Here is a 15253-nt window from a genome sequence, read left to right on the forward strand (position 1 = left end):
CAATGATACGATACGATAATTCCAATAACCGGTACGTTCACTTTTCAATCCAATCACAGATTTCTTTCGAGAGCTTCTATTGGACAGATCGTATCGATTCTTACTTTCCAGTAAAGTCACCGTTCCGGCAAATTTCAGTGATATCGTATCGATTATTACTTTCTATCGTGATCCAAAACCTGTAATCGAAATATCATCAGTATGATCGTATCAAGGATTTGAATCACACCCCTCTTTGAAAAGTATTGATCACTTGTATTTGTGACTTTTTGATATTGGTTACGTAATAACCGCTCTGAAAATATTTGTCATCCCTAAATAATTGCTCTGAAAATATTTGTCATCCCTACTGGATTGTGCTCCTCACCCTCAGCTGGCGGCTCTAGGATGTTGCTTAGTTGGAAATTCGCCACTTTAACACCTCATATAATCTATAGATAAGATGCCAGGCCTTATAAACATAATACTTCAAAAATGTTTGTTTCACTTATAAGTATTATCACACAAATAAAAATTTTATAAACATGCTTTTTGCTACGATTTTGTACAGCCGAAAACAAATAACCTAATAAATAAGCTGTAACTGTACTAAAGAAGTTTTAGTTTCGGTTTTCAAATGTGTCCTTATCAAAACGGAATGTGAAAGATAATTTTTCAAGAATTTGTTTTGTAGATCTTGCTAATTATTTTTCGAACTTCCATTAAATGCGATTCAAGAAGTTATTTATTTTGGTGCGATTTATTTTGGTTTATTTTATTTATTGTGTAATTTTTAACAATAAAAATAAATGGGATGTTTAATTTATTAAATTCAAACTTTCATTTGAAATATCAATCAGATATTTAGCTAAAGAAAGATGAATAATATGTATCTATAATTGTTTTGGCTTTTCAAGTTGTATTATCTTATAGTAAATTGCGATTTTTAAATTATATTTAATTAAAATTTATGTTGTCAAGACGTTTTCTTTTATTATGATTATCCCATATAAAAAATTGCTGATTAAAAAATTTCTATAATTTGTTTCATGTTTTTGTAGTTATTTTTGGTTCATAAATATTTTATTCTTTATTGCCCCTCATTTCAGACAATAATATTTATATTTCATGACATATAAGGTCTAGATACAGTAAATCTATATTTTAATAGGTACCTTTGAAATGTTGTAAAAACTATAAATGAATAACTGTAGCTGTCTATTCCTGGTTAAAAAATTTACTATTAAATACTTGCCTCAAAAGGTGTATTGTAATTAATTGTATATTGATCACTCATAAAACTGGTATAAATCGGTTTTCTTATTACTCGATGTTTCGTTAAAATGAAAAATAAATTTTTTTGAACTTGTCCTAGTGGAAAATATAATTATGAAATTTCTTATAGGATCTTTTTCTTTCCATTGCATTTGTAGTAAAAGACAGTTAAGGAAAGAAACATATATTTCCTGTCTGTTATTATTTATTAACATGTTAACTTTCATTTATTTTTTAGCTTTTGAATTATAGCAAAAATGTTCCTATTGAAATAGGACAATGAATATTTTTTTCCACCTAGGAAGTGGGCTTGAGTTTAAAATTCTGTATTTAAAAGGATAAGGGTATGGTTGATTACATAATTATCAACTTTATTATCAAATTATCAATCTGAATTCCTTTAATGCATGACTGTTGATTGCAAAAGATAAAGATAATACATTTAATAACTAAAATGTTTTTATTATAATGGATATATAAAATTTAAATTTTTTTTAGCCTTTGTTATTTTTTTATTAATTTAAGAACTTTTTTGTTACTGTTCTGTATGTATTTAAAGTGACTGTATTTTAAATTCAATGTGCTGATATTTTAAAATTTCTTTCAGGTAGTTGATTTTTAAGTAAATCAAAATGCCTAGAATGATATTCATTGAGAACTTATATCCAAAAGTTGATGTAACAGATTTGTGCAAAGAATTTGGAAAATATGGTAGAATTCTATCAGCGAAAATTGAATTTGGGAAAAACTTTACTTCATTGGGTAAAGGTTGCATCTGTTACTTTGATTCAACAAGTGCTGATATTGCTGTCAAAAAAATGAATGGGAAGAAAGCATTGGGAAGTGCATTACATGTAACAGTAGTACAGTGTGAAAAACAAGAAAGTCATTCTGAAGTTTCTCAGATTGATCACTCAAAGATTTTTGTAAATAACTTGAATTCTCGTTGGGATGATTGTGACTTAATAAAGATATTCGAATTATTTGGGGATATTGATGAAATTAAAATTTCTACCACTGATGGTAAATCAAATGGATATGGATTTGTTAAATTCTCACAACCTGCATCTGCTACAAGAGCTATTAAAGAAATGAATAACCTTTCAGAAAATGAAAGGAAACTTGTAGTTGAACCTTTTATTCCTTGGGAACTAAGAGAAAAAGCACGACAGTCTTTAGAATTTGCCAAAATACATGCTGTTGAATGGAATAATTTGCATGTAAAGAATCTCGACATTGATATGACGGAGGATGATTTAAAGAAACTTTTTCAGCCTTTTGGTTCTATAATAAGTGTTAAAATTCCTGTGGATGAATCTGGAAAAAGTAAAGAATTTGGGTTTGTTTGTTTTGAAAAGGAAGAAGATGCTGCTAAGGCTCTTGATCGGATGGGGAACTACAGATACAAATCTAAATGTTTGGAAGTAAATTTCAATCAAAAAAAATCTGCAAGACAAAAATATCTTAAAGCAATAAAAACTGATCCTCATATTAGGAAGTTTAAGGGAGGAAAAGAAATAGCTTGAATTATAATACTGTTTTTACTCAAGATATTAATTTCTCTAAAACCAAAACAATTATAGTGATTGCATTTATTTGGTAAATGCAGCTTTATGGCTTGAAAAGTAATTTTTCTTTGCAAGATAATTTTGCTTTTAAAACATTTTTTTAATATGTCAGGAATTTATTGAATTGTAAAAATCACAAATTTGTCTAGCGTTATAACAAAATTTATTTCAAGCAAAGTAAGTGTACTGCCCCTACACTATATGTACCATTAATGGTATAGAATATTTTTTTGTTTTCCTACTGTGGATTATAGTCATTTACATTAATTTTCAAGGTGTTATATGTATTTCTGTCATGTAATGATATATGTACATAAATTTTAGTTTAATGTATTTGTAATGGCATACTATTGGAATTTCTATATCATTTTAAGATAAGTAAATTTACTTACTTTTAGTTTGTTATTTTTTATAAATATCACTAAATTGTTAATGTTTTTAAATGCACAAAAATATGGAATATTTTCATCTTTTGCTTTTGGATAATTTAAACTTATATTTTTAAAATTTATTTATTTTTGTTCAAATTTGCTAGTATTTCAAATTAATTATATTTATTATATCACATGTTCTTTCAGTTAAATGGAAAAGTACTGGTTTTGTTTTTATATTTTCTGTCTAATCCATAATTCAGAGTAATGAAGTAAGGTCTTTTCTTCATAACTTTTTTTTCTTTGTAATTTCAAATAAGCTTAATAATCAAGTTTCATTGATTTTTTTTTTTTCTTTAGAAACCAAATATATATTTTTATAAGTCAAATGGAGGGATACAGTTTGTTTTCCAGTGTATCCTCCTGAACGGATTCTTATAAGTCGAATGTATTTAGTTATTAAATACATATTAACAGTAGCAAATGAAAGCAAACCATTAAGAATAAAGTCATTTTTAGTGACACATTGGTTCAATGCATAACTAAATATGACTTTAAACTTTTTTGTATTTTTTTCCCTTATACTTTTATGTATTTTTTTTTACTATTCATTTACCCTATCTGACTGTATATATATTTACAGTTTTACAATACTTGACTCTTTAATGTTTCTTTTTTTTTTTAACAAGAGAAATTAGCTGTTTTTTAAAGGATCAGAATGAAGCTCTAGATGATTTAAATCTGTTGTTTGGTTTTTTAATTTCTTTTTGTGGTTTATTTCTAATTTGATACGAATTCTACTGTATAACATTTTCAATTATTTTTAATGAGATTTTATATATTTATAACCATATTTGATCAATAAATGCAAAATATCACAGGATACTTGTATATCACTATCTTGTTCATCCAGTCGGAAGCTATTGTTGATTCCTTTACAATCTTTTTTGGTGTTTCTTTTAATTTTGTATAGCATTGTAAAAATATTAAAGGAATATTGTTAGATATTTTCTGTTAATAAAAATTTTATATATAAACATATATATCTATTCTTGGCTCTATTATTTCTTTCTTATAATGTCAGTTAAAAATTAATGGACATTTTTTTTCTTCTCAGCTTAAAGCAATAAAAGTCAGCTTAATGCAGCTTAAAAGTCATGTTTAATTTTTTGAAAAATTCTTTAGACATACTTTGTAGTAGATTATGAATACATCGTACTACTCAAATGTTAATGTGCCATTTTAGAATTAAAATTATTCTTATAACCAATGAACTTATTGGAATATAAAGCAAACGGAAAAAAGTTAATTCTTTAGAAGGATCTAAATTCAAGAAAAAATTACTCTGTAATTAAATTAGTGCAATTGAAAAACTGTTTCTAAATATAAAAATAAGTTATAAATTAGGATTTCTTTTTTTTTTTTTTTGCTTAGATAATTTTGAAAGCTATTGAAGTCTATAGTTATTTTTCAAAGGTATCGTAAATTATCTATCTATTTTCAAAAATCGAAGTCTCGCTTAATTTTATTGAGTGGTTATACTAAATCAACAAATAATATATATAATGCATTATGATAAATCTACAAACCTTTTGTTATAATATATATATATATATGTATATATATAATGCATATCATTTTAATATTCTTCAGTAGGTAGATGAAAACTGTGCACTATTTTTACTGTGCACTATATTTACTGTGCAAAACTGTGTAATGTTGCATGTATTTGTGTTAACATACATACCATTTTATATACATACATGTGTATGTGTTTGTGCATGTGTATGCATTATTTTTACTGCAAAATTGTGTAATATTATATGTATGTGTAAACATGCTTGTGTCTTTCTGTGCATTAATTTTTTTCATGTATTGAATTTTAATGCTTTTTTATAATTTTTACATGTTAAATTTTCCTATCAATATTATACATATATATTATTTGAAAAATATTAATTTAGCTTCGATTATAACCAATAAAAAGATCTGCTTTAATAATTTCTGTGTCAGTTTGAGTTTACTTTTATATTGAACAGATTAACAGAAAATAAAATGGTATGAAAACATTTAATTTGTACTCTAATCTTGCTACCTTTATTCTGAAGAGTTCAAATTAAAAGGTCTAAAATGTTAATTTTGGCTTTGCTCAAATTCTATATTATAAAGCAATCATTGTTGAGATTTCATTAACACATTTATAACTATTTAATGGAGTTGGTAAAGTAACTAATAGAATATAGTAATTAAGCATATTGATAATATGCTAGTGTAAGATTTTTAGAATAAACTATGCCAAATCAGTTGACAGCCTCAAAATTACATCTGCATTCACATAAAACAGTTTGAAAATTATATATTAAATCAAGAATTAAATATAATTTCAGAGTTGGAAATGGGATTAAATTATAAAATTTCTTATAAATGCATGAAACTTCCTTCATAATAAATTAGTTTTTTTTAATAAAAAAAATACTAAGAAATATTAATTGGCTTCTTTCCAATTAAAAATGAAGACTAAAAATAAATGGCTGAAAATATTTAAGACACAGAAGAGTAAGAAATTAACATTCATCCAAAATATGACAGATAATTAAATCATATCCACAACAACTGAAAGCCATTGATAGTGGCATAAAATGTATATATTAAGAGTTATCTGAGAGGACTCGCTAGGTAAACATGTTATAATAACATTTCATCAGTGAGTTAATTTTTAAAACCACTATACAGTGTAAGATTCTACAGTATGCTATTTATTTTTGATGCCAAACTTCTATTGACTCTTCTGGTGAAAGCAAAAAATGAGCTTCTTGTCTTCATTAAAATACAAAAATTAAATAGCAGGATTTCTGTTGATAAAGCGTTTTAAAAGAAATGGCTGATAAATAGAGCCTGGAGATTTGGAAGCACTGTTAGTTTGCCTGTTCTATCTTTGACTTGCCACAAACGATAGAATTTTTTTGCATCGATTTATTATTAATGATCTTAAACCTTAATCAAGTTTAACTCAATTTCTTGATATAATTGACATATCTTTGTTACACAGTTTACTTGTACATATTAAATATAATGTTGTTAAAGCGTTAAGGTTATAAAAAAATTATCAAGATATAAGAAATTTTATTCTTTTGCTGTGACAGAAAAAATATAGCCTGTATATTAGTAGGTAGTTTCGGTTTAAACCGGCATAATGCGTTAATACTGAGTGGAATCAAAGATTCGATGAAATGATTCAATGATTCTTCAAATGAAATTAGAAGATAAAATTATAATTTTTCCCAAATCGACATTTGGAACTGCATTCACAAAAAAATGCATAAAAGATGACTCAAACATCTAATTGAAGTATTAGTTTGCAAATGCATTTGCTCTTTCGAAATTAAAGGCATTGCAATTCTGAAATCTTGCGTGATTGCTTGAAAATAAGAATATTGTCCTCAGTTGTAAAATGAATTTGCACTTGTAAAATATGCCATCCTGTCGCTACCTTTGACATGACTTCCTCTGCATTAGTTGTAACTTTTGTACAATCAGTTGCATTTAGATTTTGACATTTAAAAACATTTTGAAATTATACATTGATAAGCAATATTGTTTAAATATTAAGAGAAATTTTCGGTGGCATAATGGCTAGAGATAAAAATTTCCAAGCATCATTTAACTGTAACTGTTGTGGTAACATCTGCAAAAGTTTCAGTTTCAGTTTTACAGGCAGATATCTAAAATTTCTGTCGCAACTTTTCTGTTTTTGTTAGTGATCTTTGATAATATGAATCTCGCCCCATTGAAATTATCGGGAAACAGTTTAAGGTATTCATGTTATGCTATTTGTATTTTGTTTTTTATTTGTAAAATGCATATAATTTGTTTACATCATTTAAAAACTTGGCTTAAATAGCTATTTATTAGTGTGTGTTTTTTAAAGTTCACGATAAACATAAAAACAACAACAAATATATGTAAAAAAATGATAATTTTTTTTAGAATTTAATTTTAAATTGAGTTTCTTTTAATAGCTAGTAAGTTTTATTTCCATTTTCATGACACAGAGCAATTGATTCAGATTTTTTTCTCGGAAACGGAGTTTCAGAATGTAAAGTAGAAAGATTCATACAATAAACTTTCATTAACTAATTGTAAAAAGATACTAAGGATTTTATATTAAATGTAGTGATTCAAAGTGAAATGGATCGAGATTTTCCCAAACTCTACTATAAATGAAACACTTGAAAGCAAAATCTGTTTAAATTATTTAAATATCATTTCTATCAGCCACAATATATCTTTTACTTATTCTTTGTAAATAAACAATTATTTCTGAAAATTACATGGAATATGTTTGTTTCGTTATATTTTTGCATCAAAGTAGATCTAAAATTTATTTATTTATTTTGTATATACCTAGTACATGTTGAAAGTTATTTCATTTATTAGATATGCTTAAACATATACATTATGAAAGTTAGCAGTTGCATTGAAGTATCTGTATAGCTTTTGATTAATACTGGATGGAAAAATAGCAAGGCCCATTCATAACATTTTGATTATCATATTAGCCTTTTCTGTAATTTCCAAATGGAAAGTTAAAATTAAACTATATTTTAACATTCATAAAATTTAAATTGTTAAGTATTATTTTATTCCTTTAGATTTGGAAAAGTTAATTTATTGCCATAATATATCAATTAATTATTGATCTTTAGGAATAATTTTTGCTTGTTGTAAGTATATGCACATCAGTATTTGGATAGACTATTTCCTGTAGTTGATATTCTAACGAAGAAATATCATTTCTGGCATTTTTGTAATGATGATAAAAGTACTAAAAAATAAAACATCTGACCTTTTATGTTGACAAAGATGAATGTACAATGAGTGTAAAAGATATATTTTATAGTATAAGGATTGTAATAGCTTTCTTAGCAGATTTTAGTGTATAACTGTTAGTGTGAAGTAACAGTTAACTGGTCAATTAAAATACTCCTGTTATAAACTAAAAATATTTTATCATTTCAGTGCTAATGGATAAATTATTTATATTCTAACGTATAATGGCAGGAGAGGTGTGTGTGTAGGGGGGGGGGATGAGTAACATATATGTCTTTTAATTCTACCTAAAAAAATCTTTAAACACAAATCTAGATTATTTTATCTAAATGTTAAGTCAATAGAAAGATGTTCTACTGAAATATTACTTGTTTATCATTAATTTTTTTAAAAAAAAGTAAAAGGAATATAAATTATTATAAACAGAATACGAAGTATGCAAGACAATATTTTTTACAATGTTAATTAGAAAAATGTAAATTTTTAGCATATGTTTGCATATTAGCAATTTTCTCAGAAAAATATGTCATGTCTTCATCAGCATTGTTTAAAATTAGTTATTATGGAATATGTCTAATTAAATATTTGAATGAGAAAAAAATATTATTATGAATTTTTTTTTTAATTTTTAAAATTAAATAAACTTTGGAATATTTTTTCCCACAGCAATTAAAGTAATTAGTTTAATTGTTAATATCCATACTTTTTCAAAGCAATTTTTCAATCTGTAATAAAAGTGCAATTTATAAAAACAGCTTAAAAGTATCGTGATTTTTTAAAAAAAATTTGCAATTCTTCTGGCAACTAAAGCTTTGCAGTGAAATGTTTTTACTATATTGTTGAAATATTTTAATTTTTAGTTGAATTTATTATTCAAATTCATGAGAGTAATATGATACCAAAAATAATAACTAAAGGTTTTTTTTTTATTTAAGGACTCTTCAAATAAAATTAAATAGTTATATCTCTTGTGTTTTAATATAAATTCTTTGAAAAAATTTATGAGAAAACATTTTTTTTCCCTTTTAGATAATTTACTGCCTTTCCCATCATGTCAAATTCTATATTAATAGAAAATCTTAATCGAAGAACTGATGTATCAAAACTGTGTGAAATGTTTGGAAAATTTGGCAGAATTTTATCTGCAAATATTGAAACAGACAGCAATCTATCATCTCTTTGTAAAGGCCATATCACTTATGATACTTCTCACAGTGCACACTATGCTGTAAAAGAAATGAATGGAAGGAATAGTTCTGGTAGACCAATTTATGTAAAACATGAGGAAACTTTTACCAGTCCTGCTAATTCTACTGAAAGTTCATATTATAAAAAAATCTTTGTGAAAAATATTGATTTGAGTTGGGATGATTATAATTTAATTGGAGAATTTGAAAGATTTGGTGAAATTGAAGATGCAAAAGTTTCTCAAACTGATGGTCAATCAAATGGTTATGGTTTTGTTAAATTTCAGGCGCATTCTTCTGCTAAAATGGCTGTAGACGCAATGCACAATAAAATGATAGATGACAGAAAACTTATTGTCCAGCCTTTTACACACAAAGATAAAAATAAAGCAAGTTCAGATTCTATTAAGAGAGTTCAAGAAAAGTTTATTCAAGCCAACAATTTATTCATAAAGAATTTACCTAAAGATATGGATGAAAATGAGCTTAAAAATATCTTTAAAAAATGTGGTGCAATTCAGAGTGTCAGAATTGCTACTGATATGGCACAAAATAGCAAAGGATATGGATTTGTTTGTTTTTATAGTGAAGTAGCAGCAGCTAAAGCTCGAAACCAGATTAATGGTTTGAGTTACAAGTCTAAAACTTTGGAAGTGGATTTTTATCGAAAGAAATCAGATTACAATCCAGCCCATTCCAAAATAAAAGAAAGTGAGAAAGAGACAGATACATTTTTTCCTTCTGATCGGAAAACTGTGTTTTCTTTTTCAGCTAAAGGTTGATTGTTTTTAATTCTTCAAAATTTTGTTCTGTGATTTTATTTTTATATAACTAAAAATTTGTGATTTTATTTAGTGAGATCTGTATCTTGTATTATTTTTATATAAATGTAGCATGTTTAGTTCTTATGTAATTTATGCTAGAATAATTTTATAATTTTTTAACCTTTAATTTTATTATTGATAAAGTGACTTGCACTGTATTCTTTTTAGAAAAATAAGTAAAAATTTAAAAGGAAGCAGGATCCTTAAATATTCCTGCATTTATAAAATCTAGCAGCTTAAAGTAATTCTGTTGATTGAAAGTATCGTGATAATTTTGTATGTAGCCATTTTTAATGGAAATAGTTAATTATTTTGTGCTGTAATGCTGCTAATAAAGCAAAATTATTTGTTCTAGTACTTCAAAAAATGAATTATTAGTATTTTCTTTCCATATATATAATTTTTATGTGAATGATCTAGATCTGCAACATATTATACATTCTGAAAAATTCGTTCTTGGGTGATTTTGAGTATTTTTAAATATGTGTGTGATAAATTTCTGTTCTTTATATGAATTTGTATATGATTTATTTTGATCTTTTTTAAATGACGTAATTATTTTTAACTGAATATACCGTACAATTTCTTTTTTCATTTGAATGATTATAAAAAATAAATAACTATAAATTTACAGAGTAAAAGAAAAAAAGAGAAGGGAATTTTAATTTTATTGAAAAAGTTTTACAAAAGAGAAAATTATATTGCAGAATTTAATTTTAAGATAAATAATAAAATCTTAATCAATTCAAATAAATATCATATTACACGCAAACAAACACATATTTATTGTATTATCTCTTTTTATATATTTTTTTGTACTGTAGTGTACAAAGTGTAGATTTTAACCAATTTTAAATATTGTCACAATATGAAATTGCTTTATAACACATGAGAAACACAAATTGTTGAAAATATAGTGTATTTAAACATAGAGGTAATTAAGAATATTCTTAGTCACATAAATGTATGTTGTTTTAATCTAATTTCATCAACTCATAGTACATAATTGTTTGCTTTATTCCATCCTGCTACTGCAATTAAATTGAATTACAGTAATAATTTTTTAAAGTAATTTGTATGTCTTTGTTAATGAAACCTTTAAAAGGAATGCAATAAATTTTATTATAAAAGTTTGTAATATTTCTTATGAAGTTCTCCATTATGAAAATAATATGATCTGTAAAATCTAGTAAAAAGAGGGTGAATAAATGAATTGGCTCTTTGATATTGATACATTTTATTCATTTTGTCAATTAATGGCCAATTAGGGATTGCAATACCGGGATACCGAATACCGGTATTTTGAGCCATTTGTACAATTTTGTAATACCGGTATTCGCAAGTTTAAATACCGGTTTTTCGGTATTTACTAAATATTTTTAAAACTGTCTCCTATAAGTTCAGGGATCGCCAACATAGCAAAATAGTATACATTTTGTTTTTATGTCTCCCTAACGGGTGAAATCAATTAGTTAATTAATGGCTTAATTAATTGCTTAAATCTAAATTAGCGAAACATGGATTATCTCTGAAAAAAGATAGTGTATTCATAACGACTGATGAAGCAACAGTTATGAAAAAAGTTGGAAAGTTGATTGGTGCAAATCAGCAATTGTGCTATGCACATGGAATTCAATTAGGAGTAATAGATGTATTTAGGGATTGCAATACCGGTATGCTGGGATACGAATACCAGTATTTTGAGCCATTTGTACAATTTTGTAATACCGGTATTCACAAGTTTAAATACCGTTTTTTCGGTATTTACTAGAAATTTTTTAAATTGTCTCCACTATCTGTTCAGGGATCGCCAACATAGCAAAATAGTAAACATTTTTGTTTTTATGTCTCCCTAACAGGCGAAAGTAATTAGACTGTGAATACAAAGTTGCATCGTACAATCAAGAGAAGTGATAATACTGAATGACAATGGATTGTTAAAGCCTCCAAATTTTGCGCACAACTTTGCGTTTACTTTGTCAAAATAGGAGTGAAAGGAAAGATGAAAGGAGATGTTTAGGAGGAGATTCTAAACACGTTGGAGCAGTTTACTTCTAATGATGGAATGATTTTTGAAACTGAGATATTCAATCCAAAAAGCAATAATCGACTTAAACCAGCAAATTAATTTTTCGGATAGTGAATTCGACTTAATATCCAGAACAGGTTGTTATAACTTAATATAAAAACTGGCTGTTGAGGCATTATGTCGGAGAGATTCTAATTTATTAACAGCGAATGCAACAATAAATTTCATGTTACAGTTACTGAAAGAACAGCACACATCACTATCTGAAGAATTATATATTACATTGAAAAATCGCACAGAAGAAAGGCATACAGAAATAGAAAATGTCTTACGGTATTTACATAATTATAATTATTTTAAAAATGAAAAAGAAGAAACGAGACTAACCAATTCAATTCTGATCAAGTTTATAGTAAATTTTCTTAAAATTTTTTTTACCCACAAACCTATCCACATTCAGAAGAATTCGGTACAGTTATCGGAGATTATCATGGCACAAATGTCGATAGTGAAAAGGATTTGTCCCTTGAACAAAAATTAGAATTAGCGATAAATAAAAAAATATTCAACAAACCAAAATACAATACAGAAATCAGCTATATTCAAAACCATCCGACGAGTAATCGATTTATTTGAAGATGAGGTATTTAGAAGTAAATATTTGGAAAAAGTATATCACAAATTGCTAACAGTACCACCGACTATCGTAGATGCCGAAAGAGCATTTTCGACAGCTGATAATTTTTGCCAAAATTACATTCCAGGCTTAATGACAGTACAATTGATGCATTATGTTTTTAAGATCACATTTCAAAAATTTGTAATAATACCAGAGACTGAATAGTGATGTTAACACTTTTTTGTTTATCTAAACATTATTATTGCCAGGTTCTCTGCTGAACACTCTATACACTTTCAGTGGGTCCCCTCACATGTTGGTTTAAATTCTAATGAGATAGCGGATAATTTAGCTAAGACTGCCTAAGCAGACATATTTCATGGTGATGCAACACTAACTTATTCTGAAATCTCCTCTATCAAAAAGATGGAGTCGAGTGTACTTTGGAGAGTCCCACCTGCTCACCCTTGGTACTTTGGTAAAAGTCCCGATTGGTGTCACCATCTGAATATCTCTAGAAAACAGCAAATGGCTGTCTCTCGTTTTTCAAGTGGACACACCAAATCCCTCATCTTCCAACACGGACGGAGGGTCTTTTCTGAATGTCCTTGGTGCAAGGCAGATCAAGCCTCCCCCAATCATATTCTTAAATGTTTAAATTTTACGATTTTTGAGATTTTAAGGGATCCTCTATTGTTTTTGGACTTTTTAGAGATCTTTGGTTTCATGGAGGTGGTATAGTGCAGCTATACCACTTTGGATCAGAAACAACAACAGTACTTTTTTGTGATTGAAATAAAGATGTCCCTTTACTTTTTTGTGATTCTTTATAAACCGTTATAATTTATATGCTACAAATAATTTTTGTGATATTTACATTCTCTAATAAAACTGGTAAATAAAACAAAGAAACACCCGTGTTTTCTTTCTTCTCCTAAAATTTCTAATACCGGTATTAAGATCTAAAAAATACCAAATACCGGTATTGAACTTTTGGTCCGGTATTGCAATCCCTATGGCCAATATTCTATTTAAAAAAAAAAACTAAACTGATTAATCACCATTTGCTTTTAAGGTGGATGAAGTCTTATTTATTGGAATATGTCTTAATTTGAAGCTGAAAAGACACAAAGAGAATTAAATTTATCCTGAAATTCAAATTAAGAAAAATTCCATTTAAAAACGAAAGAATTTTTAAATTAGAAATGATGGCAAAGATTTATTTTTAAGATTTAAGTTTTAATAAATAATGCCTAAGTAATAAATTGATTTAATTTTTTGTTTAACAAATTTAGTTTTAATATGTTATTTTAATAAAGCATAATTAATTGTAATGAAATTTTTTAATTTAAAAATCATATTAATAAATAATGCAAGTTTTACCAAACAAGTAAATTTTTCAATAAAATTGCATGATAAAATTCATATATAATATGTTTAAGAGTTTTTTGAGTAAGTGAGGAAATTTTTGCTGTTTTTGAAATTGAATGCATTATATAACAATAAATTAGGAGCAAATGAAATCCCTTAAAAATTATTATTCACTTAAGATCACTGAGAACACAAGTTACAGATGTATTTAATAACTGAAAGCATTTTAGAAATAAAAGTAATAAAGTAGTAATAAACTAAATAAGTTTTAAAAAATTCAGATTTAAAAATTGATTTATGAATATAGTTGAAAATTTATTTTTTGGTATATACAACTTGGCTAACATCTTTGAAAAATAAACAAGTAATCAGAAACATATGAACAGTTTTAATGTTTCATTTGTAAAACAGCTATATAATATTTTGCAATTGCTGCCTGTATTAATATGTAATAAAATTCTGTTCAATGAAAATTCAGTAAATCCATAAAGATAAATGCGATCAAATTTGTTTAATTTAATATTTATAAAATGTCAAGCTATAAGTATATAAAAAATTTAAAGTTCAAAGAATGATATTGACATATACTGCAAGAAGTACAGATCATTTTGTGATCCACACACAAAAAAGACTAATTCTTTGCTAATTTAATGTAATCCCTAAACTTTTACTTTGCTAAAATTGATTTTTAATTGCTAGTAGTCAATTATTATTTTTTGGGAAAAAAATGAAATTACAATTCAACTGGCTAAAATTTTTAATAGAATTAACTTTTAAGTGTAATGAAAGATATGACAAAATAATAAACCTGTTATTTTCATTCGTTGAATTAGTTTTAATATGAAAACTAGATCAAAGGATCATCTATAGACAGCAAATGAAAACTGCAATATGAAATCAACAAATTATATGAATTCTTTCTTTGTTAATTATTAAATTTTTAGTCTTTTCTGTGTAGGTTAGTAAATAAAACTTTTGAAATATACTAAAAACATGATAAACAAGTTTAGATCTAAATGTAGATTTTACAGTTAAAAAAGCACTTTCTTCCTCAAGAGGGAAATGCCCTCTTTTGGGGACAACACATATCTCTAGAACAAATAATTTATTAGAGAATCTTCTGAGATTGTTACTTTTATAAGTAATTTATATAAACAACTCAAATGTTTTCATTTATATGCTAAGAACTTTAAATAATTT

The 15253-nt window shown here is 26.2% G+C and overlaps 2 protein-coding genes across 2 annotated transcripts; both read left to right on the plus strand.

Moving 5' to 3' along the window:
* The first annotated feature begins 634 nt into the window (after positions 1–634).
* On the plus strand, positions 635–4611 carry LOC129984272 (polyadenylate-binding protein 1-like). The gene is made up of 2 exons (XM_056094115.1): positions 635–732; positions 1862–4611. The coding sequence occupies exon 2, from the start codon at positions 1887–1889 to the stop codon at positions 2778–2780; it is 894 nt and encodes a 297-aa protein (XP_055950090.1). The 5' UTR covers positions 635–732; positions 1862–1886; the 3' UTR covers positions 2781–4611.
* A 2261-nt stretch (positions 4612–6872) lies between these two features.
* Positions 6873–13531, plus strand: LOC129985166 (uncharacterized). The gene is made up of 2 exons (XM_056095092.1): positions 6873–7006; positions 9053–13531. The coding sequence occupies exon 2, from the start codon at positions 9075–9077 to the stop codon at positions 9990–9992; it is 918 nt and encodes a 305-aa protein (XP_055951067.1). The 5' UTR covers positions 6873–7006; positions 9053–9074; the 3' UTR covers positions 9993–13531.
* Positions 13532–15253: the final 1722 nt, after the last annotated feature.

Source organism: Argiope bruennichi, chromosome 9, assembly GCF_947563725.1.
Source record: "Argiope bruennichi chromosome 9, qqArgBrue1.1, whole genome shotgun sequence".
In the NCBI taxonomy this organism is placed as follows: Eukaryota; Metazoa; Arthropoda; class Arachnida; order Araneae; family Araneidae; genus Argiope; species Argiope bruennichi.